This window comes from Hypanus sabinus, unplaced genomic scaffold, assembly GCF_030144855.1.
Source record: "Hypanus sabinus isolate sHypSab1 unplaced genomic scaffold, sHypSab1.hap1 scaffold_125, whole genome shotgun sequence".
NCBI classification, from domain to species: domain Eukaryota; kingdom Metazoa; phylum Chordata; class Chondrichthyes; order Myliobatiformes; family Dasyatidae; genus Hypanus; species Hypanus sabinus.
The window spans coordinates 579,281-605,421 of NW_026779314.1; the positions used below are offsets into that span (position 1 = coordinate 579,281).

At 45.1% G+C, this 26,141-nt stretch overlaps 1 protein-coding gene across 4 annotated transcripts in view; it reads right to left on the reverse strand.

Moving 5' to 3' along the window:
* Positions 1–777: 777 nt before the first annotated feature.
* LOC132386665 (NACHT, LRR and PYD domains-containing protein 3-like) overlaps positions 778–26,141 on the reverse strand; it is a 48,606-nt gene continuing 23,242 nt past the window's right edge. For 3 of the 4 annotated variants that reach the window (XM_059958999.1, XM_059959000.1, XM_059958998.1), the window contains exons 4-12: positions 23,319–23,606; positions 22,212–22,378; positions 19,533–19,704; positions 17,622–17,687; positions 6,993–8,760; positions 5,775–5,861; positions 1,821–1,991; positions 1,502–1,669; positions 778–1,348 (exon numbers count right to left, since the gene is read on the reverse strand). In XM_059958999.1, coding sequence (XP_059814982.1) covers positions 1,261–1,348; positions 1,502–1,669; positions 1,821–1,991; positions 5,775–5,861; positions 6,993–8,760; positions 17,622–17,687; positions 19,533–19,704; positions 22,212–22,378; positions 23,319–23,606 — 2,975 coding nt within the window. In that variant the 3' untranslated portion in view covers positions 778–1,260. The remainder of the gene's footprint in view (positions 1,349–1,501; positions 1,670–1,820; positions 1,992–5,774; positions 5,862–6,992; positions 8,761–17,621; positions 17,688–19,532; positions 19,705–22,211; positions 22,379–23,318; positions 23,607–26,141) is intronic. The other variant, XM_059959001.1, reaches the window with a different exon arrangement.

A 26,141-nucleotide genomic window follows, 5' to 3' on the forward strand; every position in this document is an offset into this window, starting at 1 on the left:
GCGTGGTATAGGCTGCCGGCGACAGTAGTGGAGGCGGATATGATAGAGTCTTTTAAGACCCTCCTGGACGGGTACATGGAGATCAGGAAAATAGAGGGGAATGGGTAACCCTAGGTAATTTCTCAGGTAAGGACATGTTCGGCACAGTTTTGTGGGCCGAAGAGCCTGTACTGTGATGTAATGTTTCTATGTTCTATGTTTCTCTGACTTTTTACTTACATATCTCACACACACGAGGAGTAAATATCCTTACTTTAACTCTCCGTCTAAATACGCAATGCGCAACTTATAGTCATTTGTAGTAAATAGTATGTACAAGAGGACAGACAAAATAACACAGAAGTACAATTGTATCAGCGCGAATAAATTAGTCTGATAGCCTGGTAGAGGAAGTTGCCCGGACCCTGTTAGTCCTGGTTTTTATGCTGCAGTACCTCTTCCAGTATGGTAGCATCTGAAACAGTTTGTGGTTGGGGTGACTCGGGTACCTAGTGATCCTTCGGGGTTTAGATCGGGATCAGGATAGTGCGCGTATCTGGGGTGCAAGGAAGTGGTGGTCAGCCTGGATGGGGATGGGAGAGTGAAGAGGACCTGGGGACAAGGTACTATTCGACTGACATCCCTCAGCCTGGAAGCTGAGACACCACTGTATCAGAGTGAGCAGCTCAGACCCATTATTGCAGTCCATCGTGTGCGGGGGGCAGCAGTAACCCCAGGTCACTGTTTCTCCTCTAATGACACTCAAGTCAGATACCAAGACAGGAAATTGCAGCGGTTTACTGATTTAATCATGACAATAGTAACTTAAACAATATGTGAGCTGCTGACGTGCAGGAATAAATACACTGTTCGCGATTCACTCACGGTTACACACAATCGGCGACAACGAGTGACAGTTTGAAGAAACAGTCCCATTTCTCACCAATGATTATAAAGTCACACTTAAGGGCCGTGTCCGAGATCTTTGCAGATCCAGGGTCACTGCCGAGGAGTCTGTTAATTTAACATCATTATATCGGCCGGACTGCCGAATGCATCGTCATCCCAAACTGAAAAAAAAAATTCTCTCCTGGAATAATCCCATCCCGGGAACAGCCCCACCCACGGTGTCTTCCTGTCTGTGTAATTCTCGGTGTCACAGCTGGCGGAGCTCTCAACCCGGACTACGCCGGAAACAGCGACTCTGGACGTGAGACGGAATTACACTGCGGATCCATCGCTGACGTCACAGAGGTCTGAGATTTTCAAACATGCCGATATTCATAGATCCACTTTCAGTCCGGGTCTGGGTTCCTTCAGAGATCGCAATTCCTTCTTCCCGGTCTCACTGAATTGATTCCCAGCCAGGCTGAAACAGATGGAGGAATAAATGGATTACACAATAGTGTCGTATCAGGAGGCTGGGGTTAATGTTTCAACAACAGCTACAGGTAAATATCAACAGAAAACCCGCAGATCCGCTGATATTTTAATCACATTGAACATTAACATAAACACTCACCGGATCCACTCCAAACACGAGAGGGTCAGTATGAGGCGCCGGAGAGCGGGGATAGATCGGTCTGTGAGCGAGTTTGATGCCAGGCTCAGCACCGTCAGTGATGGGTTTGTACAGAGATCGGAAGCGAGATCCTCGGCCCCAGAATCTGTGAGACCGACACTGTTCAGACTGGAAATGAGAATGAGCGTAAAGGACGCAGTGAGACAGGAGACGGTTCAAATCCCCACTGTTTAAGAGTCCCACAATTACTCATCACGTTAATGTTTAGTGTCAGACACCCAGTGACAGTGAACACAATCTTCCCAAATCTGGTACTTACCACAGTTCCTGCATTTCACACTCTGGGTCCCTCAGAGCCGCAGACACCAGTTTCACTCCTGAATCTCCCAGTTCATTACCACTCAGGTTCAGCTCCGCCAGTGATGGGTTTGTACTGAGAGCGGAGGCGAGATCTTTGGCACCAGAATCTGTAAGACCGACATAGTCCAGCCTGGAGATAGACAATAGACAATAGGTGCAGAAGTAGACCATTCGGCCCTTCGAGCCTCCACCGCCATTTTGAGATCATGGCTGATCAACTACCATCAATACCCGGTCCCTGCCTTGTCCCCATATCCCTTGATTACCCTATCCATAAGATACCTATCGAGCTCCTTCTTGAAAGCATCCAGAGAATTGTCCTCCACTACCTTCCGAGGCAGTGCATTCCAGACCCCCACAACTCTCTGGGAGAAGAGGTTTTTCCATAACTCTGTCCGAAATTACCTACCCCTTATTCTCAAACCATGCCCTTTAGTACAGGACTCTCCCAGCATCTGGAACATATTTCCTGCCTCTATCATATCCAATCCCTTAATAATCTTATATGTTTCAATCAGATCCCCTCTCAATCTCCTTAATTCCAGCGTGTAAAAGCCCAGTCTCTGTAACCTCTCTGCGTAAGACAGTCCAGACATCCCAGGAATTAATCTCGTGAATCTACGCTGCACTTCCTCAACAGCCAGGATGTCCTTCCTTAAACCTGGAGACCAAAACTGTACACAATATTCCAGGTGTGGTTTGACCAGGGCTCTGTACAAATGCAAGAGGATTTCCTTGCTCTTGTACTCAATTCCCTTTGTAATAAAGGCCAACATTCCACTAGCCTTCTTCACTGCCTGCTGCACTTGCTCATTCACCTTCAGTGACTGATGAACAAGGACTCCTAGATTTCTTTGTATTTCTCCCTTACCTAACTCTACACAGTTCAGATAATAATCTGCCTTCCTATTCTTACTCCCAAAGTAGATAACCTCACACTTATTCACACTAAACATCATCTGCCAAGTATCTACCCACTCATCCAGCCTATCCAAGTCACTCTGAATTCTCCTAACATTCTCATCACATGTCGCACTGCCACCCAGCTTAGTATTACCAGCAAATTTGCTCATGTTATTTTCAATGCCTTCATCCAAATCGTTGACGTAAATTATAAACAGCTGTGGTCCCAATACTGAGCCCTGTGGCACCCCACTAGTCACCACCTGCCATTCCGAGAAACACCCATTCACCTCTACCCTTTGCTTTCTATCTGCCAGTTTTCTATCCATATCAATGTCTTCCCCCCGATGCCCTGAGCTTTGATTTCACCCACCAATCTCCTATGTGGGACCTTATCAAATGCCTTCTGAAAATCGAGGTACACTACATCCACTGGATCTCCCCCATCTAACTTCCTGGTTACATCCTCGAAAAACTCCAAAAGATTAGTCAAGCATGATTTACCCTTGGTAAATCCATGCTGGCTCGGCCCAATCCTATCACTACTATCTAGATATGCCACTATATCGTTCTTAATAATGGACTCTCGCATCTTCCCCACCACCAATGTCAGGCTGACAGGTCGATAGTTCTCTCTTTTCTCCCTCCCTCCTTTCTTAATAAGTGGGATAACATTAGCCATTCTCCAATCCTGAGGAACTGATCCTGAATCTAAAGAACATTGGGAGATGATTGCCAATGCATCCGCAATTTCCAGGGCCACCTCCTTTAGTACCCTAGGATGCAGACCATCTGGACCTGGGGATTTGTCAGCCTTCAGTCCCATCAGTCTTCTCATCACCGTTTCCTTCCCAATGTCAATCTGCTTCATTTCCTCTGTTAGCCTATGTCCTTGGCCCATCCATACATCTGGGAGATTGCTTGTGTCTTCCTTAGTGAAAACAGATCTAAAGTACTCATTAAATTCTTCTGCCATTTCTCTGTTTCCCATAACAATTTCACCCAATTCATTCTTCAAAGGCCCAACATTGTTCTTAACTATCTTCTTTCTCTTCTTATACCGATAAAAGCTTTTGCTATCTTCCTTTATATTCCTGGCTGGCTTGCGTTCGTACCTCATTTTTTCTCCCCGTATTATCTTTTAGTTAATTTCTGTTATTCCTTAAAAACCACTCACCTTAGCTCTGTCATACTTCTTTTTTTTATGCTATGCAATCTCTGACTTCCTTTGTTAACCACTGTGGCTCCTTTCCCCCCTTTGAATCCTTCCTTCTCTGGGGGATGAACTGATTTTGTACCTTGTGCATTATTCCCAAGAATACCTGCCATTGCTCTTCCACTGTCTTTTCTGCTAGGCTATCCGTCCAGTCAACTTTGGCCAGCTCCTCCCTCATGGCTCCATAGTTTCCCCTGTTCAACTGCAACACTGACACCTCCGAGCTGCCCTTAACCTTCTCAAATTGCAGATAAAAACGTATCATATTGTGATCACTACCTCCTAATGGCTCCTTTACTTCAATATCCCTTATCAAATCCTCTTCATCTGCCAAGTATCTACCCATTCACCCAACCTATCCAAGTCACCCTGAATTCTCCTAACATCCTCATCACGTCACACTTCCATCCAGCTTAGTATCAGCAGCAAACTTGCTGATGTTATTCTCAATGCCTTGATCTAAATCGTTGACATAAATTGTAAACAGCTGTGGTCCCAATACCGAGCCCTGTGGCACCCCACTAGTCACCACCTGCCATTCCGAGAAACACCCATTCACCGCTAGCCTTTGCTTTCTATCTGCCAATCAGTTTTCTATCCATGGCAATGTCTTCCCCCCAATGCCATGAGCTTTGATTTTACCCACCAATCTCCTATGTGGGACCTTATCAAATGCCTTCTGAAAATCAAGGTACACTACATCCACTGATCTCATTTGTCTATCATCCTGGTTACAATCTCTGACTTCCTTTGTCAACCACTGTGGCTCCTTTCCCCCCTTTGAATCCTTCCTTCTCTGGGGGATGAACTGATTTTGTACCTTTTCTGCTAGGCTATCCGTCCAGTCAACTTTGGCCAGCTCCTCCCTCATGGCTCCATAGTTTCCCCTGTTCATCTGCAACACTGAGACCTCCGATTGGCCCTTATCCTTCTCAAACTGCAGATAAAAGCTTATCATGCTGTGATCACTACCTCCTAATGGCTCCTTTACTTCAAGATCGCTTATCAAATCCTGTTCATTAAATAACACTAAATCCAGAATAGTCCTGTCCTTAGTCGGCTCTCGTACAAACTGTTCCAAGAATGCATCCCGTAGGCACTCTACATACTCCCTATCCTGTGGTCCAGCACCAACCTGATTCTCCCAGTTCACCTGCATGTTGAAATCCCCCATAACTACTGCTACATTACCTTTGCCACGTGCCAATGTTAACTCCCTATTCAACTTGCACCCAATATCCATGCTACAGTTTGGTGGCCTGTAGACAACACCCATTTGGGTCCTTTTGCCCTTACTGTTCCTCAGTTCTATCCACAGACTCTACTTCTCCTGACCCTATGTCCCCCCTTGCAAAGGACTGAATCTCATTCTTCACCAACAGGTCTACCCCACCCCGTCTTCCCACATTTCTGTCCCTACCTTAGCACATATACCCTTGTACATTCATATCCAAGGTCTGATCTCCCTGCAGCCATATATCCTTTATCCCAACAACATCATAGTTACCCATTCGCACCTGGGCTTCAAGCTCATCCGCCTTTTTTCCGTGCATTCAGATATAGAATTTTTAGCCCATTTCTCCTCTCTCTGTTTGAATCGCTGCCTATTGTGCTTAACCCAGCTCCCCGAACTCCCATCGGGCTAAATAGATATGAGAGAGTGAGGGTGAAGGATGTAGAGAGAGGAGATACAAAATCCCAGTGTTTATCAATAATACATTTACTGATCACATTAATGTTTGGTGTCAGACACCCAGTGACTGTCGGCACAATCTCCCACAGTCTGGTACTTACCACAGTTTCTGTATTTTACACTCTGGGTTCGTCAGAGCTGCTGACACCAGTTTCACTCCTGAATCTCCCAGTTTATTATCTCCAAGTCTAAACACAAACAGATAATTGGATGAACAAAGTGATTCGAACTATGGGTCTGAGGAAATTCTGTCACTCGGATATTACAGGAAACATTAAACCCTTCATTAAATCACCAATCGGAGTTCCCATCACTGTCAATGTCCCTCACTGACCAACTCCGGGGTGTTCAACGAACGTCAATGATTCAGTCCATCAGTGTTACACTGTAATGTCCCCAAATTTTGTCCCATTTCACGATGGTTAGAAAAGTGCTAGTGACTTGAGAGGGTAGCAAGGGCCATAGCTGAAGGGTGGGAGAAAGTTTCATGGTAAGGAGGAGATGTGTTTTGGAAAATGTCCATGGGAAATTGCGGAAGAGGTCCTCAAAGATGGGAAGTGGATGGGGAAGAGAGATACCACAGGAGATAGGGGGAGGGGGAATAGAGATCCCACAGAAGGAAGTAGGATAGAAAGTGATTCCACAGGAGGTAGGAGAATAAGGTGAACAGATCCAATCAGGAGGAAGGTGGATGAGGTAGAGAGATCCATTATGTGGAAAACATGAATCCACAACACAAGGAGACAGATATAGATCGCACGGACGAGTTGGTCTAATTGAAGCCCCACAATCTGGAGAAAAGAAATGCGCCCATGAGATCTGGGTGTTTTGTTGTGAGAACAGTTACACGGGTGGACTGATGGAAATAGCAACCCACAGCGAAGGGCAGGGAGAAGGAATCTCACAGATGAAGGAGTCTCCCTCTGACTCAGACAGTCTGCTGAAGGTCTCTTGTCCCTCAACGGGAACGGGGTGTGAAGCTTTGACCCGCCTGCTGCAGCCTGTCGTTCTGGGTGTCAGTAACAGTGAGAAGGAACATTATGAATGGACTTTTCACAGGCAGAGAGAAACACGGCCGTTCCTGTGATCTTCTACCATTAAACCACTGGACGTTGTTCCCCGATCTGATGAAGTCTCCAACATCCCTTCACAAGGAATCACCGAACCCTCTCGTCCTTGAGGAATACCGACCGCACCCCTGGGCATTTTTCACAATTCTTCACAATCTGAGTTACTAGACTTTTACAAAAATTCCTTTACATTGAAACAAAACAACGGAACAGTTCCGCTGCTCAGAGTGAGAGTTAAAAACAAATTACCTCAGGTCCTGGCATTTGTGCAGCCCGGGTCCCAGCCGCTGGATCCCTTCACACTGAATCAGGCAGTACTCCAGTTTGAGCTGTTTTATTGTTTCACAGAGTTTGATGACATGAGACAGGACCGCACAATCAATCGGGGTCAGTCTCATTCCACGGAATGAAAGTGTTTCCACAGATCCCAGTGCGGCCTGGGCCAGTCTACAATTCTGAGACTCAAACAGGTAGTGCAATGTGTTCAGGAGGCTCCTATTACCGGCTTCACTCCTCATGTTTCCAATCTGGCGTTTAACCTCCTCTTTCACCCAATCAATCACCCGGCAGGTTGTTTGATGAGGAAATGGACCCAGAAACTCCTCCAGGCCCCGAGCTGTCATTGGGCTGGAGAGTCCAGCAACAAAACGGAGAAATACCTCCAATCGCCCATCTATTGTATTGTGGGCTTCAGTGAGGAATTTCAGGATATCCCCGGGATGTGGATTCAGGAATTGTGCGACTGCAGCTACAAACTCTTGGATGGTGAGGTGTGGGAATGTGTACACCACACACTGGGCAGAATCCTCTCTCTCCAAAAGCTCCATCAGGAACCCGGACAGGAACTGGGAAGGCTGCAGATTGTAGTTGATTAAATCACCATCTGTAAACACAATCTTCTTCTGGGACACTCCTCTGAAGGCCATCTGACCAACCCTGAGTAACACATCACGCGGGTTCTCAATCTCACGGCCGTGGTTTTTCAGGATGTTGTAAATGTAGTAGGAGTACAGTTGGGTGATGGTCTTGGGAACCCGCTGTGGGTCCCTGTCTCTTTGTGTGAAGAAGGGTCCTAATGCCAGAGCGAGGATCCAGCAGTAGGAGGGGTTGTAGCTCATGGTGTACAGGATCTCGTTCTCCTTCACGTGTTTGAAAACAGCAGCTGCAACCGTCTCATCTTCAAAATGCCGAATGAAATATTCCTTCCGTTCCTTACCAACAAATCCCAGGATTTCAGCACAGATACTGATCTCTGCCTTTTCTAATAAATGTAACGCAGTGGGACGTGTGGTCACCAGGACTGAACACCCTGGGAGCAGCTTGCCCTGGATTAAACTGTACACAATGTCAGACACTTCACACCACCACTCGGGATCTGGGCACTGGTGCCTGGGCTCTGTATCTCTCCGACTGTCAGCAAAATCGATTCTTTGCTTGAATTCATCCAAACCATCGAATATAAAGAGCAATCCCTCTGGGTTCTTCCAGACCTCTCTCAGGAATTTCCCAAAGTAAGGATACTGATCAAGAATCAGTTCCCTTAGGTTTATTCTACAGTTAATGGAGTTTAAATCCCGGAATTTGAAACTGAACACAAACTGGAATTGCTGATATATTTTCCCCGTGGCCCAGTCATAAACAATCTTTTGTACCATCGTTGTTTTCCCGATCCCCGGGACTCCGGCCACTGCTGCCGAACAGCCCGAAGTTGACCGTGTGATGAATCTTTTAATTCTGTCCCATAAGCCATGTGAATAACTGCTCTGAAATAGATGATCAGTCCGGATTTTTTCCAGCTCTCTGCGGAGATGTTTCTCTCTCCACTGCTCGTGGTCTCTGCCTCTTGCCAACAGCTCATGCTCCACCAGTCTCCGATCTCGAACAGTAGAAATGACCGTGAGCTCAGCGTATCGATCAACCAACTGGAAAACCTTCACCTTCTCAGTCATCAGGATCGTGTTTACTCTCAATTTTTCAGTTTGTGCCCGTAGAGTCTCTTTGTGTTTCTGCTGAACATCTTTCACGGGAAATGAGAACATTGTCAAAATGTTAAATGGCTCATATGACAAAGAACATTATAACTGCATTTTAGTATTTATTGTTTGAAATTACATGAATTAATTAAAGGCTCTTTGGATATCAGGACAGAAAGTAAAATGTTGTTCACAGACACCTGAATTAACAGCGATGAATATCCCAGAACATTCCCAGTCCTCATGTTCTGGTACCTATTACTTGTGAAGGTGAACATTCCCCCGGTATCCTATTGCAAGCCTGACTGTTCTCCCGTTAGAACATTTCACTATATTTAAAGGACTGTTTGCATCATTAACAGAAGCTGGTAATATTCTTCTGGTGTGGAACTATGAATAGCAGAGCACTCTGCATTCTGGCAAATCTGCACTCTGGGAAGTCACAGGTCCACAGTTTTTGTATGAAAACAGGAGCGGAATATGCATGAATTCGGGCAGCATCCGTGGATAGAAAAACAGTGAAGTTTTGTATCTATAACCTATTGGAATGACAAGAACGAAAATGGGCTGTTTTCAGTTTCAAAGACTGAGGAGCGGTGGAAAGACGGTATCTCTGTCAATTGAAAGATCACAAGCGTCTCAGTGATGAACATTGTGTTTCTGGGGGAAGGCGGTAAAGTCTAGGGAGCTGTTACTCATCAGTCTGGCAGAGCGGATGTGGGGCGCTGTATTATGAGTCTTCTGTCTGTCAGAGTTGACCATGGATATTATAGACAATAGACAATTGGTGCAGAAGTAGACCATTCGGCCCCTCGAGTCTGCACCGCCGTTCTGAGATCATGGCTGCTCATTCACTATCAATACCCAGTCCCTGCCTTGTCCCCATATCCCTTGATTCCCCTATCCATCAGATGTCTATCTAGCTCCTTCTTGAAAGCATCCAGAGAATTGGCCTCCACCGTCTTCCGAGGCAGTGCATTCCACACCTCCACAACTCTCTGGGAGAAGAAGCACTTCCTCAACACTGTTTTAAATAACTGACCTCTTATTCCCAATCCATGCCCTCTGGTACTGGACTCTCCCAACATCTGGAACATATTTCCTGCCTCAATCCTATGAAACCCTTTAATTATCTTAAACGTTTCAATCAGATTCCCTCTCAATCTCCCGAATTCCAGTGTGTACAAGCCCAATCTCGCCAAACTCTCTGTGTAAGACAGCCCTGCCATCCCAGGAACCAACCTAGTGAATCCACGCTGCACTTCCTCAATTGCCAGAATGTCCTTCCTTAAACCTGGAGACCAAAACTGTACACAATATTCCAGGTGTGGTCTCACCAGGGCCCTGTACAAAGGCAAAAGGACATCCTTGCTCTTGTACTCAATTCCCCTTGTAACAAAGGCCAACATTCCATTTGCCCTCTTCACTGCCTGTTGCACTTGCTCATTCACCTTCATTGACTGGTGAACTAGGACTCCTAGGTCTGTTCGCATTTCTCCCTTACCTAACTCTACACCGTTCAGACAATACTCTGCCCTCTTGTTCCTGCTTCCAAAGTGGATAACTTCACATTTATTCTCATTGAATGACATCTGCCAAGTTTCTGCCCACTCACCCAGCCTATCCAAGTCTCCCTGTATTCTCCTAACGTCCTCTTCGCATATCACACTGCCACCCAGTTTAGTATTGTCAGCACACCTGCTGATATAGTTTTCAATGCCCTCATCGAAATCGTTGACATAAATCGTAAAGAGCTGTGGTCCCAATACAGAGCCCTGTGGTACCCCACTAGTCACCTCCAGCCAGTCCGAGAAACACCCATTCACTGCTACCCTTTGCTTTCTATCTGCCAACCAGTTTCCTATCCATGTTGAAACCCTGCCCCAATGCCATAAGCTCTGATTTTACTCACCAATCTCCTATGTGGCACCTTATCGAATGCCTTCTGAAAATCTAGGTACACTACATTCACTGGCTTACCATCGTCTAACATCCTTGTTACACCCTCAAAAAACTCCAACAGATTAGTCAAGCATGATTTGCCCTTGGTAAATCCATGCTGGCTCGGCCTAATCCTATTTCTGCCATCATGTGCCACTATTTCGTCCTTAAAAATGGACTCAAACATCTTCCCCACGACTGACGTTAGGCTAACAGGGCGATAGTTCTCCGTTTTCTCCTTCCCTCCATTCTTGAAAAGTGGGATAACATTAGCCCCTCTCCAATCTTCAGGAACTGATCCTGAATCTAAGGAACATTGGAAAATGATTACCAATGCATCCGCAATTTCCTGAGCCACCTCTTTTAGAACCCTCGGATGCAGACCATCTGGACCCGGGGACTTATTAACCTTCAGTCCTACCAGTCTACTCATGACAGTTTCTTTCCTAATGTCAATCTGTCTCAATTCCTCTGATATCTTATGTCACTGGCCCAACCATACATCTGGGAGATTGCTTGTGTCCTCCCTGGTGAAGACAGATCTAAAGTACGCATTAAATTCTGTTGCCATTTCCCTGTTTCCCATAACAATTTCTCCCAATTCATTCTTCAAGGGGCCAACATTGTTCTTAACTATCTTCTTTCTCTTCACATAGCTAAAAAAGCTTTTGCTATCCCCTTTTATATTCCTGGCTAGACTGAGCTCATACCTCTCCGTATTGCTTTTTTAGTTAAGATCTGCTGTTCCTTAAAACTTTCCCAATCATCTGTATTCCCACTCATCTTAGCCCTGTCATACTTCTTTTTCTTTAATGCTATACAATCTCTGACTTCCTTTGTCAACCACTGTGGCCCCTTCCCCCTTTTTGAATCCTTCCTTCTCATTGGAATGAACTGCTTTTGCATCTTTTGTATTATCCCCAAGAATATCTGCCACTGCTGATCCACTTGTCTTTCCTGCCAGGACATCCGTCCATTTAACTTTGGCCAGCTCTTCCCTCATGGCTCCGTAGTCTCCTTTATTTAATTGCAACACTGACACCTCTGATCTGCCCTTATCCCTGTCAAATTGTAGATAAAAACTTATCATGTTATGATCACTACTTTCTAATGGCTCCTTTACTTCAAGATCACTTATCAATTCCTGTTCATTACACATCACCAAGTCCAAAATAGTCCTGGTTGGCTCAAGCACAAGCTGTTCCAAGAATACATCCCTTAGACACTCCACAAAATCCCTATCCTGGGGTCCAGCACCTACCTGATTCTCCCATTTCACCTGCAAGTTGAAATCTCCCATAACGACTGCATTAACTTTAGCACATGCCAATGTTAACTCCTTAATCAACTTGTACCCAATATCCACGCTACTGTTTGGGGGCCTGCACACAGCACTCATTAGGGTCTTTTTACCCTTACTGTTCTTCAGCTCAATCCACACAGACTCTACTTCCCCTGTTCCCAAGTCACCTCTTGCTAAGGACTGAATCTCATTCCTCACCAACAGGGCCACCCCACCCCCTCTTCCCATATTTCTGTCTCTACGATATTGCGTCCGCTGATTACATACGCAAGCCAGGACACTATGATATGGAGAGCAAACTGTTGCCTCTGTAGCAAGTTCTCTCTCTCCATGCATCTGATGAACCCAAAGGGACAGCAGAGCCCAATACAATTCGGCACCAGAAGCACCACAGTCGTTGCCAGTCTGAGCTGAAAACAACCTAAGGCTGCCTTAGGGGCTCCAGCTCCAGATTCTTCCACTGGGTTAATTCCCAAAGTCTTCCCCGTGAGGGTAAAGTTGCAAGGCAGCGGAGATCAGAGTTTACCTTCTTCTGGATGAGCGGCCAATCATGGCTGACCGAAGCGACTAGTTTTAAGTACCAATAACTAGCCTTTGTCCATCTGCTGTCGGATAGAATGCTTCCGCCTACGTATCCCCACTCCCAACCCCAGTATGAAGTCTCAGGTTACCAAGAGGCTCTGAACTATTGACAATGATAAATCGGTAAATTGGTCGATTATTTTTACATGTACCGAGGTACAATGGAAAACTTTCCTGCATGCGATCCAAATAGATAAGTTCATATAGTGCTAGCAGACTACAAGGTACAAAGCATCATTGTCAGGTTAGGGTTTTTTTAACTAGGTCCTAAACTATAAAGTACAGCACTTAGAACTACAGTACTGTGCAAAAGTCTTAGACGCATGTACATAACTATGGAGACTAAGACTTTCGTAAGTAATGTGTAAGTGGCTGCAGACTCTGGTTGTTTCTTTTGAACACCAACGCTAAACTATTTTTTTCATTGAACTTTTCTTAACACTGCCATTATGTTGTCTTTTATTGTCGAATTTGCACTGCACTGTATAACATTGAAATGCAAATTGAACTACATCGTCAAAATGAGGTGCTTTATAAATAACTTATTATTTCTATTTTTCGCAGTCCAAACTGTTAAATCCTGAGGTGCGGGCTTCGTGGTCTATACTATTGTGGCTTAAGGAAGATATACATGTGTGGAACTAATTGTTAAATCCTAATGCGTATTGCTTTTGTGATGCGACAAGTTGTCGATATTACTATCGGGACAATGAACATCTTGTTCGTGTTCCACGGTCTTTCAATTCCCCTTTTATTCAGCATATTTCTGATGTTTTCCATTAATTGATATCTAAGAATTATGTGTACTTTGAATGGCTATATCTATTTTAAGACGTTGTTTTTGCTTGTTGATTCTGTAATATTATAGCCATAGAGTTGTTATGTATTGTCCTATCTGTAACAGTGGATTAGTCACAGTTGAATTTGGAGGAGTCCAACTCTAAAAGTGGAGCCGGCTTGTACTTAAGGTAAAGTGTGGTGTCTTTCTTCAGTTGTAGTTTAAGCAATATTTTTGTGAACGTTGCGGGGTGAGGCGGGGGGGGGTTGTTGGTGGGAACAGAACAGAATATACGGAGGAAAGGGAGCTTGGTTCACAAACAGAGAAAGCTTGGGAGACACTGTGAACGGGAGGATAGGCAGATGATAGAGAATGGACGCGCTCAGTCTGATGGTTTAAGATGTGTCTCTTTTAATGGGAGGAGTATCATGAATAAAGCGGACAAACTTACAGCGTGGATCAGCACTTGGAGCTATGTGGTGGCCATTACAGATACTTGAATGGCTACTTCAAGTGCCAGATTTTAGATGTTTCAATAAGGATAGGGAGGGAGGCAAAAGAGGCGGTGGCGTGGCGCTGTTGTCACGGCTGCAGAAAAGGAAGATGACATGGAGGGGTTGTCTACGGAGTCTCTGTGGGTGGAAGTTAAGAATACGAAGGGGTCAATAATTCTACTGGGTGCACTTGTAGACCACCCAATAGTACAACAGGGTTGTTGTGGTAGGAGATTTTAATTTCCCAAATACTGATTACCATCTCCCGAGAGTGAGAGATTTAGATGGGGTAGAGTTTGTTAGGTGTGTTCCGGAAGGTTTCTTGACACGATATGCAGCTAAGCCTACAGGAGAAGAGGCTGTATTTGATCTGGTATTGGGAAATGAACCTAGTCAGGTGACAGGTTTCTCAGTGATCACAATTCTATCTTCTTCACCATAGCTTTGGAGAGGGATAGGAATGGACAAGTTAGGGAAACGTTTAATCAGGATAAGAGGAAACGGGGTACGGGGCTTTCAGGCAGGAACTTGGAAACATAAATTGGAAAGGGATGTTCTCAGGGAAACGTACGGAAGAAATGGGGCAAATGTTCAGGGGATATTTGCGTGGGGTTTCTGAGTAGATACAGTACGTTCCAATGAGAAATGAAAAGGATGATAGGGTACAAGATCCGTGGTGTACAAAGGCTGTTGTAAATCTGTTCAATAAAAGAAGACCTTACGAAAGGTTCAAAAACAGGTAATAATGTGAATCTAGAAGATTATAAGGCTTGCAGGAAAGAGCTTAAGAATGAAATTAGGAGAGCCAGAAGGGACCATGAGAATGCCCTGGCGGAAAGGATTAAGAAAAATCCCAAGGCATTCAAAAAATATGTGAAGAGCAAGAGGATAAGACGTGAGAGAATAGGACCAATCAAGTGTGAATGGAAAAGTACGTCCGGAACCGGAGGAAATAGCGGAGGTATTTAATGAATACTGTGCTTCAGTATTCACTACGTCAAAGGATCTTGACGATTGTTGGGATAACTTCCAGGGCACTGAAAAGTTTGAGAATATAAATACAGTGAAACTACGATTTTACGTGCCTCGACAACGCGAATTCGGATACAACGCGATGTATCATCTGACTCTATTTCCACCCATGTCAATCCATACTCCCTCTTGTCCAGCCTTGTATCCCTTTTGCCAGTCAACTTCCAAGCTCTTGGCTTCACCCCTCCACCTCCTGTCTTCTCCTATCGTTTCGGGTCTCCCCTACCCCTCCCACTTTCAGATCTCTTGCTGTCCCTTTTCTCGGTTAGTCCTGACGAAGTGTCCCGACCAGATGCTGCCTCGCCTGCTGCTTTCCAACAGCATTTTGTGTGAGTCGACCTATTTTTGCTCAAAATGGAACAAACTGCCAGAACAAGAAGATCATTTTCTGTGAAAGATAAGCTTCACGCACTTGACGCAATCAAGACTAAAAGTCAAACTCAAGTTGCACCTCGGGTAACCGGAATCAACCCTTCGTGGTTGGAAATTTCACAAAGAAAAGTTACGCGCGTCGCTTTGCAAAGTTGAAGAAGAAACAAGAATAAAAGCCAAACGCCTGAAGACTGCCGCAGATTTCAGCCTCGCTGACTCCTTGTACGAGTGATTCGTTCAGGCCCGCTCAGAAGGTCTTCTAAATTCTGGTCCTATTCTGAAATCTCAAGTCCAGATTTGACAAGCAGATCAACGGAGGAACTTCACAATTCAAAGCTAGCAATAGATGACTAGACCGGTTTAAACGCCGTCACAGGATCTCACAAGAGTTAGTGTCAGGAGAAATTCGCAGCCAGCGACAAGCTACGTGCAAGCAAGGAACACTTGATCACTTATTAAAGAAATAAACTGTAAATGATTATTACTAATATTCTTCAATGTTTTTCTTTGCTGTTTTGTGCATTAAAAACCTTTACTAAATTTATTTTGTGTTTTAATTTCTATAGTAAGAACAACGCTGTTTTAGCGCGACCCCGATGACATTTTATGGACCTAAACAATCATTTATAACGGGTTTTCACTGTATTCAGAAAGGGGATGTACTGGAGCTTTTGCAAAGCATCAAGTTGGATAAGTCAATCGGGACCGGACGGGATGTAACCCAGTCTACTATGGGAAGCGAGGGAGGAGATTGCTGAGCCTCAGGTAAGGATTCTTGCATCATCAATGACGACGTGCGAGTTTCGGAAGGACGGGAGGGTTGTGGATGCTGTTCCCTTATTCAAAAAAGGGAACAGAGATAGCTCTGAAACTTATAGGCCAGTGCGTCTTACTTCAGTGGTTGGTATGTTGATGGAGAAGATCCTGAGAGGAAGGATTTATGAACATTTGGAGAGGCTTAATATGATTAGGAATAGTCAGCATGGCTTTGTATAAGGCAGGTCGTGCGTTACGAGTCTGAATTAGTATTTTGAGGATGTGACTAAGCACATTAATGATGGTAGAGCCGCAGATGCAGTGTATATGGATTTTCGCAAGGTATTTCAGAAGGTACCCCATCCAAGGCTTACCAGGAAAGTAAGGAGACATGGGATCCAAGGGGACAATGCTTTGTGGATGCGGAACTGGCTAGCTCACAGAAGAAAAAGAGTGGTAGAAGGCGGAACATATTCTGCATGGAAGCCGGTGACAATTGGTGTGCCTCAGGGATCAGTTCTGGGAGCCCTACTCTTCGTGATGTTTATAAATTTCTCGGATGAGTAAGTGGAGGGATGGGTTAGTAAATTTGCTGATGACACAAAGGTTGTGGGTGTTTTGGATAGTGTGGAGTGCTGTTAGAGTTTACAACGCGACATTGATCGATGCATAAATGGGGTGCGAAGTGGCAGATGGAGTTCAATCCAGATAAGTGTAAGAGTGCTCATTTTGGTAGGTCAAATATGATGGCAGGATAAAGGGTTAATGGTAAGATTCTTCGGAGTGTGAAGGATTAGAGGATCTTGGGGTCCGAGTCCATAGGACACCCAAAGGTGTTACGCAGGTTCACACTGTGGTTCTCATCATTGGCCCCCATCAATTGTGGGTTTGGGTTTAATGTCCGGGAGGTAATGTAGCTATATAGGACCCTGGTCAGACCCATCTTGGTGTACTGTACTCAGTTCTGTTCACCTCACTAAGATAAGGACGTGGAAACCATAGATATGGTGCAGAAGAGAATTACAAGGATGTTTCCTGGATTAGGGAGCATGCCTTATGAGAATAGGTTGAGTGAACTCGTCCTTTTCTCCTTGGAGCGACGGAGGATCAGAGGTAACTTCATAGAGGTGTACAAGCTAAAGATTGTGTGGATAGTCATAGACATTTTTTCCCCAAGGATGAAAAGGCCAGCACGAAAGGGCATAATTTTAAGGTGCTTGGAGGTAGATACAGAGGAGATGTCAGGGGAAAGATTTTTTTTCACGCAGAGAGTCACTAGAAAATTACAAAATATAAAGAATATGACCGGAGAGAATTCAGTCTTCAGTGCTATTGCAAAGGAGAAGGTGCTTCGGTATCTGAAAGGTCTGAAAATAGAAATGTCGCCTGGACTGGATGATACAGTGTATCAGGAGCCCGCCAGGAGTGTTTGGGCATTCCCAGAGCATTTGAACCTAGACTGAAGCCGTCTGCAGAACCAACTGGATTAATAGAAAAATACATTTTATAATAGTCAGGCTGCAACGAGAGATTCTATGAATTGTTACTTGAATTCGAGAGATCAGAGAATGATTAATGGTGAATTTTGATACAGCGGTTCTGTCGTGTCACAGTCTGCTATTTGAGTTGTGGCATTTCATCACTCACCTATCAGTTCAGTGGGTAACTCTGATAACACCGGGGCAATGTTCATGTACACCTGTCGATCAGGACCTGTTTAAATTTTTAAAAAATCCATGAAATCAGACCTAAAATAATTAAGGTCTAAAATAAAATAAGGTCTCAAAGCTCTCCGCTTCTTTTTGGTTTCCAGACCTAACCAGTTACCTTCTAACACCACTGTCCTCCGTCTGGCGGAATTAATCCTTACTCTTATTAATTTCTCCTTTGCCTCCTCCCACTTTTTGCAAACTACAGGTGCAGCATAGACAGCTACACGGGTCCCAGCTATGCCTGCCTGTTTGTTCGCTTTGTGGAACAGTCCATGTTCCAAGCCTATACTGGTATGCGTCCCCCACTTTTCCTTCGCTACATCGAAGACTGCATTGGCTCTGCCTCCTGCACGCATGCTGAGTTCGTTGACTTCATTAATTTTGCCTCCAACTTTCACACCGCCCTCAAATTACCGGGTCCATTTCCAACACCTCCCTCCCCTTTCATGGCCTTTATGTCTCCATCTCTGGACTCTCACAGGTATCAGGACAAATGCTTTTCCCACCCGATCTCTTCAAAAAAGCCATCCCCTTCTCACAATTCCTCCGTCTCCTCCGCATCTGCTCTCAGGATGAGGTTTTTTCCATTCCAGGATGAAGGAGATGTCTTCCTTTTTTTAAAGAAAAGGGCTTCCCTTCCTCCACCATCAACTCTGCTCTCAAACGCATCGCTCCCATTTCCCGCACATCTGTTCTCACCCCATCCTCCCGCCACCACACTCCGGATAGGGTTTCCATTGTCCTCACGTACCACCCCACCGGCATCCGGATCCAACATATAATTTTCCGTAACTTCCGCCACATCCAACGGGATCCCACTACAAAGCACATCTTTCCCTCCCCCCCCCCACTTTCTGCTTTCTGCAGGGATTGCCCTCTACGCGACTCCCTTGTCCATTTGTCCATTCGCCCGCAATCGCCCCCCCCCCCATCCCTTCCCACCGATCTCACTCCTGGAACTTATTCTTGTAAGCGGAACAAGTGCTACACCTGCCCTTACACTTCCTCCCTCTCCACCATTCAGGGCCCCAGAAAATACTTCCAGGTGAGTCGACACTTCACCTGTGAGTCGGCTGGTGTGATATACTGCTTCCGGTGCTCCCGGTGTGGCTTTCTTTATATTGGTGAGACCCTACACAGACTGGGAGACCGTTTCGCTGAACTCCTACGGTCTGTCCGCCAGAGGATGTAGGATTTCCCAGTGGCCACACATTTTAATTCCACGTCCCATTCCCATTCTGATATGTCTATCCATGTCCTCCTCTACTGTCAAGATTAAGCCACACTCAGGTTGGAGGAACAACACCTTATACTCTGTCTGGGTAGCCTCCAAACTGATGGCATAAACATTGACTTCTCTAACTTCTGTTAAAGCCCTCCCCTTCTTACCCCATTTTATTTATTTATTTATTTATTTATTATCCACACACCCCTCCCCCTTTATCTCTCTCTGCCCCTCTCACAATCACTCCTTGCCTTTTCTCTATCTCCCTCTAGTGCTCCCCTCCCCCTTTATTTCAACCCTTGGACTCCCGTCCTATGATCCTTTCCCTTCTCCAGTTGTGTATCCGTTTTGCCAACCAACTTTTCAGCTCTTGGCTTCATCCTTCCCCGTCCTGTCTTTCCTAACATTTCGGATCTACCCCTCCCACTCCCACTTTCAAATCTCTTCGTATCTCTTCTCTCAGTCCTGGCGAAGGGTTTCGACCCGAAACGTCGACTGTACTTCTTCCTACAGATGTTGCCTGGCCTGCTGCGTTCCACCAGCATTTCGTGTGTGTTGCTAAAATAATTAACATTGTTTATTTCAATGTGCCTTTGTGTTCAGTGAGTGTTTTTAACATACCGAACTCCTGTATTTCCCTCAGTATTCTGTCCAACTTCGGTAGCTCAGTCCTCCACGTCACAAAGGATTCCCACATCGACCTCCGGGCCTGGGAGCCTTTGTCCATCACCAAACTGAGGAAAAGTCTGGACCCCTCTGTCCGGTTTCCCTTCTCTGTCATTTCAGTGACCTTCTGTAAAAGGAATACAATGAATTAACTCTGCAGCAGAGAGACAGACATGGAAAATGTGAAGGAAAATATCTGTTCATGGTCGCGGTAGCTTCTGAGCTGATGCAGTCACCAGCTACTGCCTCATCTTCCTTGGGTTCAGTCATTAACCTGGGAACGTAACTGAAGGAAATTCTAAATAACTATTGTGTAAGAATAAGGATTTACCGATACCCTGCAGTAGATGCTACGTGATTAATTTACTTGTCCATCAATTCGGAGCGAGAAGCTGCGGGTGAACGGCTAAGGATTTCGGAGCGAGGCAGTTTTACGACTCGGAGTAAAAGAGAGGCAAGACTGCACAGGCACGTGACGTCGGCCAGTAGAGCGGGAAAAGTTTGTAAGTACTAAATCACAAAGCTGTGAAGTGAATTAAGTTCATTCCCAGAGCTCATCAAAGTAGACCACGAAAGGATTAAAACGAAGACCGCCATACCCAGCGGGCAGCGTTCAGAGCGGGCAGTGGAGTGGGAGTTAGTAGAGTGGTAAGGCTTCGTCTAGAACGGGCTTAGGCTGTACAGCGCCGAGATAGGTCAACTTGTGCTAATTGCGGGAAAGAAAGTAATATGTGTGTGAGGCGTGTTCTCTGTGCTCGATTTCAAATGCGGGAAGTCCTGGTGTCTCCGAGACTCCCGGACGGCCATATCTGCACCCGATGTGTCGAGCTGCAACTCGTCAGGGCCCGAGTTATGGAACTGGAGATGCAGCTCGACGAGGAGGTGAGAAAAAGGAGTTATAGATAGGTAGTCACACCGGGTCCACGGGAGAAAAATAAGTGGGAACGGGAGAGGCTCCTGGGGATTGGCGGGTTGCGGATGTAGTTCCTTTATTCAAGAAAACGAGAAGAGACAGCCCAGGAAATTATAGACCAGTGAGGTTTACGTCAGTGGTTGATAAGCTGATGAAGAAGATCCTGAGAGGCAGATTTATTTACATTTGGAGAGATATATTATGATTAGCAATAGTAAGTATGGCTTTGTCAAGGTCATGTCGTGCCTTACGAGCCTGATTGAATTTTTTGAGGATGTGACTAAATACGTTGATGAAGGAAGAGCAGCAGAAGTAGTGTATATGGATTTCAGCGAGGCATTTGATGTGGTACCCCATGCCAGGCTTATTGAGAAAGTAAGGAGGGATCCAAGGGTCATTGCTCTGTGGACACAGAGCAATGTGGAGTGCCTCTTGTCTGTCGGTCGCCAGTGCACTGCCTCAGGAATCTGTTCTGGGACCCTTACTCATCGTGAGTTTAATAAATGACCTGGATGAGGAAGTGGAGGGATGGGTTAGTACGTTTGCTGATGACACAAAGGCTGGAAGTGTTGCGGATAGTGTGGAGGGCTATCAGAGTTTACAGCGGAGCATTGGTAGGATGCAAAACTGGGCTGAGAAGTGGCAGATGGAGTTCAACCCAGATAGGTGTAAAGTGGTTCATTTTGGTAGGACAAATATGATGGCAGAATATAGTATTAATGGTAAGACTCTAGGCAGTGTGGAGGTTCTGAGGGACCTTGGGGTCCGAGTCCATAGGACGTTCAAAGCAGCTGCGCATATTTACACTGTGGTAAAGAAGGCGTAGGGCGTATTGGTCTTCATCAATCGTGGTTTTGTATTTAGGAGCTGAGGGGTAATGTTGTAGCGATATAGGACCCCGATCAGACCCCACTTGGAGTACCGTGCTCACTACTGGTTGCCTAACTACAGGAAGTATGTGGAAGCCATAGAAAGTGTGCAGAGGAGATTTACAAGGATTTTGCCTGGATTGGGGGGCATGCCCTCTGAGAATAGGTTTAGTGAAATCGGCCGTTTCTTCTTGGAGCGAAGGAGCATGAGAGATGACCTGATGGAGGTGTACAAGATGATGAGAGGCATTTATCATGTGGATTGTCAGAGGCTTTTTCCCAGTGCTTAAAAGGACAAGAGGACAAAACTTCAAGGTGCTAGGGAGTAGGTACAGAGGAGATGTCGGCGTCGATTTTTTACTCAGAGAGTGGTGACTGCGTGGAATGGGCTGCCAGCAACGATGGTGGAGGCGGATTCTATAGGGTATTTTAATAGACTTTTAGATAGGTACTTGGAGCTTAGTAAAATAGAGGGCGAAACGTAAGCCTAGTCATTTGTAAGGTAGGGGCATGTTCGGCACAACATTGTGAGCCGAAGGGCCTGTATTGTGTTGTAGGTATTCTATGTTTTCTATGTTATATTACATTTAGACTGACTGCATGATCAGCAGTCCAGATATGGAACCACTGCACTTACATCACACTGACAAATGCAGTAGGTGTGAAGGGATATGTGACGCTGAACCTGCAGATCCCAGTATTCCCCACGTTAACAGTTGAAAACAGAACTGCTGGAGACAACTAGAGAACAAAGTCTCGACTGCCATTTCGAACTCCTGGACGTGCAGGAGATTAATACTGATCACTCCCTCCGGTACCAGCAGTAGGGGACAATACACAAAATACGCTCACCTCATTTTCTTCTCTACTGAAATGTCCCTCCTTTGTCAACATCCAACCAAGTCTTTCAACTTTTTCTTCAATTGCGTGTTGGAGTCTGTGCCAGTAGAACTTTGTCAGTTGGTAGAGTTGATATTCACCCCCCTGTGCCAGGAGGTCAGAAATTGTAAACTCGAGCTCTGTGAATATAATAAGATAATGTACACATGAACTCCGATATTCCTCATCTCCACGGCTCTCACACCTCTCAGTAAACCAATCATGTCTCGAAACTCAATATTGACCCGTGTTCAGCACCAAGCACGGATTTTGGACTAATTTCAAACACTGACTTTGTCATGGTTCTGGCTGGCATACACCACCTTTTCCCTGTCGTCCTTAATTGTTCCTTAATCTCCAGACTTGATTCCCAATCTTTCCCTATTTCTGTCAATCACCAGCACCTGCTGTCCATAAGCCACTGGAGGATAAGACACCGACAGCTCCGCTTAGCTCTTGCCAGATTGTTAGTCGACTCTCAGAGAGAGAGGAAACTTGCTCCACGTCTCTCTCCCCCATATCTCTCCGTAAACCAAGTCTCCCAGGTCCTGACACAGCCTGGTCCCGATTCTACACTCGTTACGGAGATTCTGCCTCTTAATCCTACCTCTGCGTCGGAGTCCTGCACTTGGGTTCGTTTTCCTTTCACGTCCGTGTCACAGACCTTAAAACCTACCCAACAATGTTTTGGGCTTTGCCTTACCGGAAGGACCAATTTAGCGAAAAACAGACACACCCCCATCCCACCCAGTTCAGTTGTTTCAATTGAGGATGGCTGTTGAGGCTGTCAATGATGCTCGCGTACAAGAGATGCTCTCTCCATTTGGCGAATACGTTTCCCTTAATTCATATCCCGGAAATACTCTCTTATCTGGACAGCTGCATTTCCTCCAATACACATCTAGGAAATCCTCAGAGCATGTAGTACATTTCCTGCAGTGGGTTAACGCGTGCCTAACTAAACCACTTGACCCTAACGCACACATTCTCCCTTTTCTTTGAACAAGCCTTCAAAAAGGCAACGCATTTTCCCTTCCCCCGTCACATTCTGTGACACTATCATGCTTATATTTCACTCACCCACTCCCTGTTGGGCACTTGACAATTCCGTGTTTAATGAGCTTCCGTGCTGACAGGCAGTCGCCTGACTTGTGCCAGTTCCAGGGTCCTGCCCAGTGTCTCTGACGTCACTGTCTCTGGGCTGAATTTGCTCCTCTTCCGCTGAGGCCACACCATATTCTAGAGGGACATTGCTCTCAATTCGACCCAGCATTGGTCCCTTGCATCCCGTGTCACGATCGTCTGCCCTCGATGGGCTGCATGGTAAGAACCTATTGAGTACCTTCCGTATCCGATTTAATTTTCCACCTGAAGTAAACGATGAATAACTGGTTTAGAGTGATTTATACTGGAGCTGAACAAGGATTCAGAATGGGTGCCTGCAATGTAGCCGAGACTCTGGGGGACCAGATTGGAAGTGAGACTATGCTGGTGAATGATTTTGAAACACACTTCCTGCTAGGTGACCATCCCGATAAGCCGGTGTCTGGACACACCCACTCTCAGAAAAAGAAATGGATCGACATAATAATACTGATCACCGACTACACATTAGCTGAACACACTGATAAGCAGCGATTATTAATAGTCCGGCATCCCTGATACCGGGAATTATCGCTGGGGTTATCTTACACAAAAATAAATCTCTCCGGATCACATACTGTCCAGTCAACTGTGTCACTCACAGACAAGCCACTGGATTACTCATGGTCCGATCTTCCAGACCACACGTTCTCCAATTGATTTGTCACACACTGTCTTGCCTCCTGGGTCTCAGACTAACCAGTGCATTGAACAAAAAATGCCCAGTCCCCTGGGTTACAGACTGACCATAACCTTGAAGTCTATGATACCTGTTCCACTGAGTCCCATCCCATCTCCTGGATCATTATCGTCATGTAACAACTATATAAGTCATTGGCATGCAGTTCTAGTATCTAAATTTAAAGTCTCACTCAGAGAGTTTTGCGTGCATTTGCAGTTGCTAATCGACAGTATGGATGCGATTCAGCTAGAAAAGGTGTCGAGGAGATTGACAAGTACGTTACTGGATGGCACTGTTTTGTTTTTGTGTTACCGTATAAGGTTCAGGTGGGTCAGTTTGCCCTGACTCATTGGAGCATAAAGCTTAACCTTACACACATACTTAAAATAATCAGGGCTGTAGATAGGGTAATTGGTCATAGTGCTTTTCCCAGTGTAGGAGAGTCTGAGACTTTTGGGCAGAAATTGAAAAGGGACCAAAGAGGTATTTTTTTCACATGGCGGAATATGGGTATAAACGACGTGCAGCCAGAGGAGGCCGAAAACACAAACAAAATTACAAAGTTGAGGTGTGGGCAGGAAAAAGTATAGAAGAAGTCTGCAAGGGAAATTTGGGAAAAGCTGCTGGGAAATCGGGCAAGTTCATAGACATTTGGAACAGCATGAATTAGTTGGGCCGAAGGAACCGTTTCCAGAATGTAATCTCTGTTTAGTTCCAACTTTATTCACAGTGTTGATCACAATCAAACTGCCTACCGGAGACAGAGACAGTTGGTCATTGGTTATACCGGATCTCCCATAAGAGATACAGGAAATTTAAATTCAGGTAGCAGATCATCTCAAGTGGGAAATATTGAGAAACTCATGCTCTTCTTTTGGTCGCAGACCAGACATGGATTGGAAAACAGAATCAGAATCAGATTTATTATCACTGGCATGTGACGTGAAATTTGTTTACTTAGCAACAGCAGTTCAATGCAATACATAATCTAGCAGGGAAAAATAATAATGAAAATAATAATAATAATAATCATCATCATCATCATCATTATCATCATCATCATCATCATCAAGTAAACCAATTACGTATGTTGAATATATTTTAAAAGACCGTGCAAAAAAAGTGGTATATTAAAAAAGTGGTATATTAAAAAAATGGTTCACCATTTGGCCACAGATCAAACATGGATTGGGGTAGTAAAACAGAATCAGAATCAAACTGATTATCACCGGCATGTGACATGAAATTTGTTAACTTAGCAGCAGCATTTCAATACATAATCTAGCAGGGAAAAATGTTGTCATATGTTGTCATATGTTCAACTGTCATATGTTGAAAGATTGGAGCGACCGGGCTTGTATACACTGAAATTTAGAAGGATGACAGGGGATCTGATTGAAACATATCAGATTATTAAGAGATTGGACACACTGGAGTCAGAAAGCATGTTTCCGCTGATGGGTGAGTCCAGAACTAGAGGCCACGGTTTAAGAATAAGGGGTGGCCATTTAGAACAGAGAAGCGGAAAAACTGTTTTCACCCAGAGAGTGGAGGATATGTGGATTGCTCTGCCTCAGACGGCAGTGGAGGTCAAGTCTCTGGATGCTTTCAAGAGAGAGTTAGATAGAGCTCTTATAGATAGCGGGGTCAAGGGATATGGGGAGAGGTCAGGAACGGGGTACTGATTGTGTATGATCAGCCATGATCACAGTGAATGGAGGTGCTGGCTAGAAGGGCCGAATAGCACCTACTATCTATTGAAAAATAATAGCAATAAACAAGTAAACCAATTATGTATATTGAATAGTTGTTTTTTTAATACGTGCAAAAACAGAGGACTGTATATTGAAAAAAAAATGAGGTAGTGTCCGAAGATTCAACGTCCATTTAATAATCGGATGGCAGAGGGGAAAAAGCTGTTCCTGAATCACTGAATGTGTGCCTACAGGCTTCTGCACCTGCTTTCGGATGGTAACAGTGAGAAAAGGGCATGCCCTGGGTGCTGAAGGTCCTTAATAATGGACGCTGCCTTTCTCATACAGCACATCCTGAAGATGTCCTGGATAATTTGTAGGCTA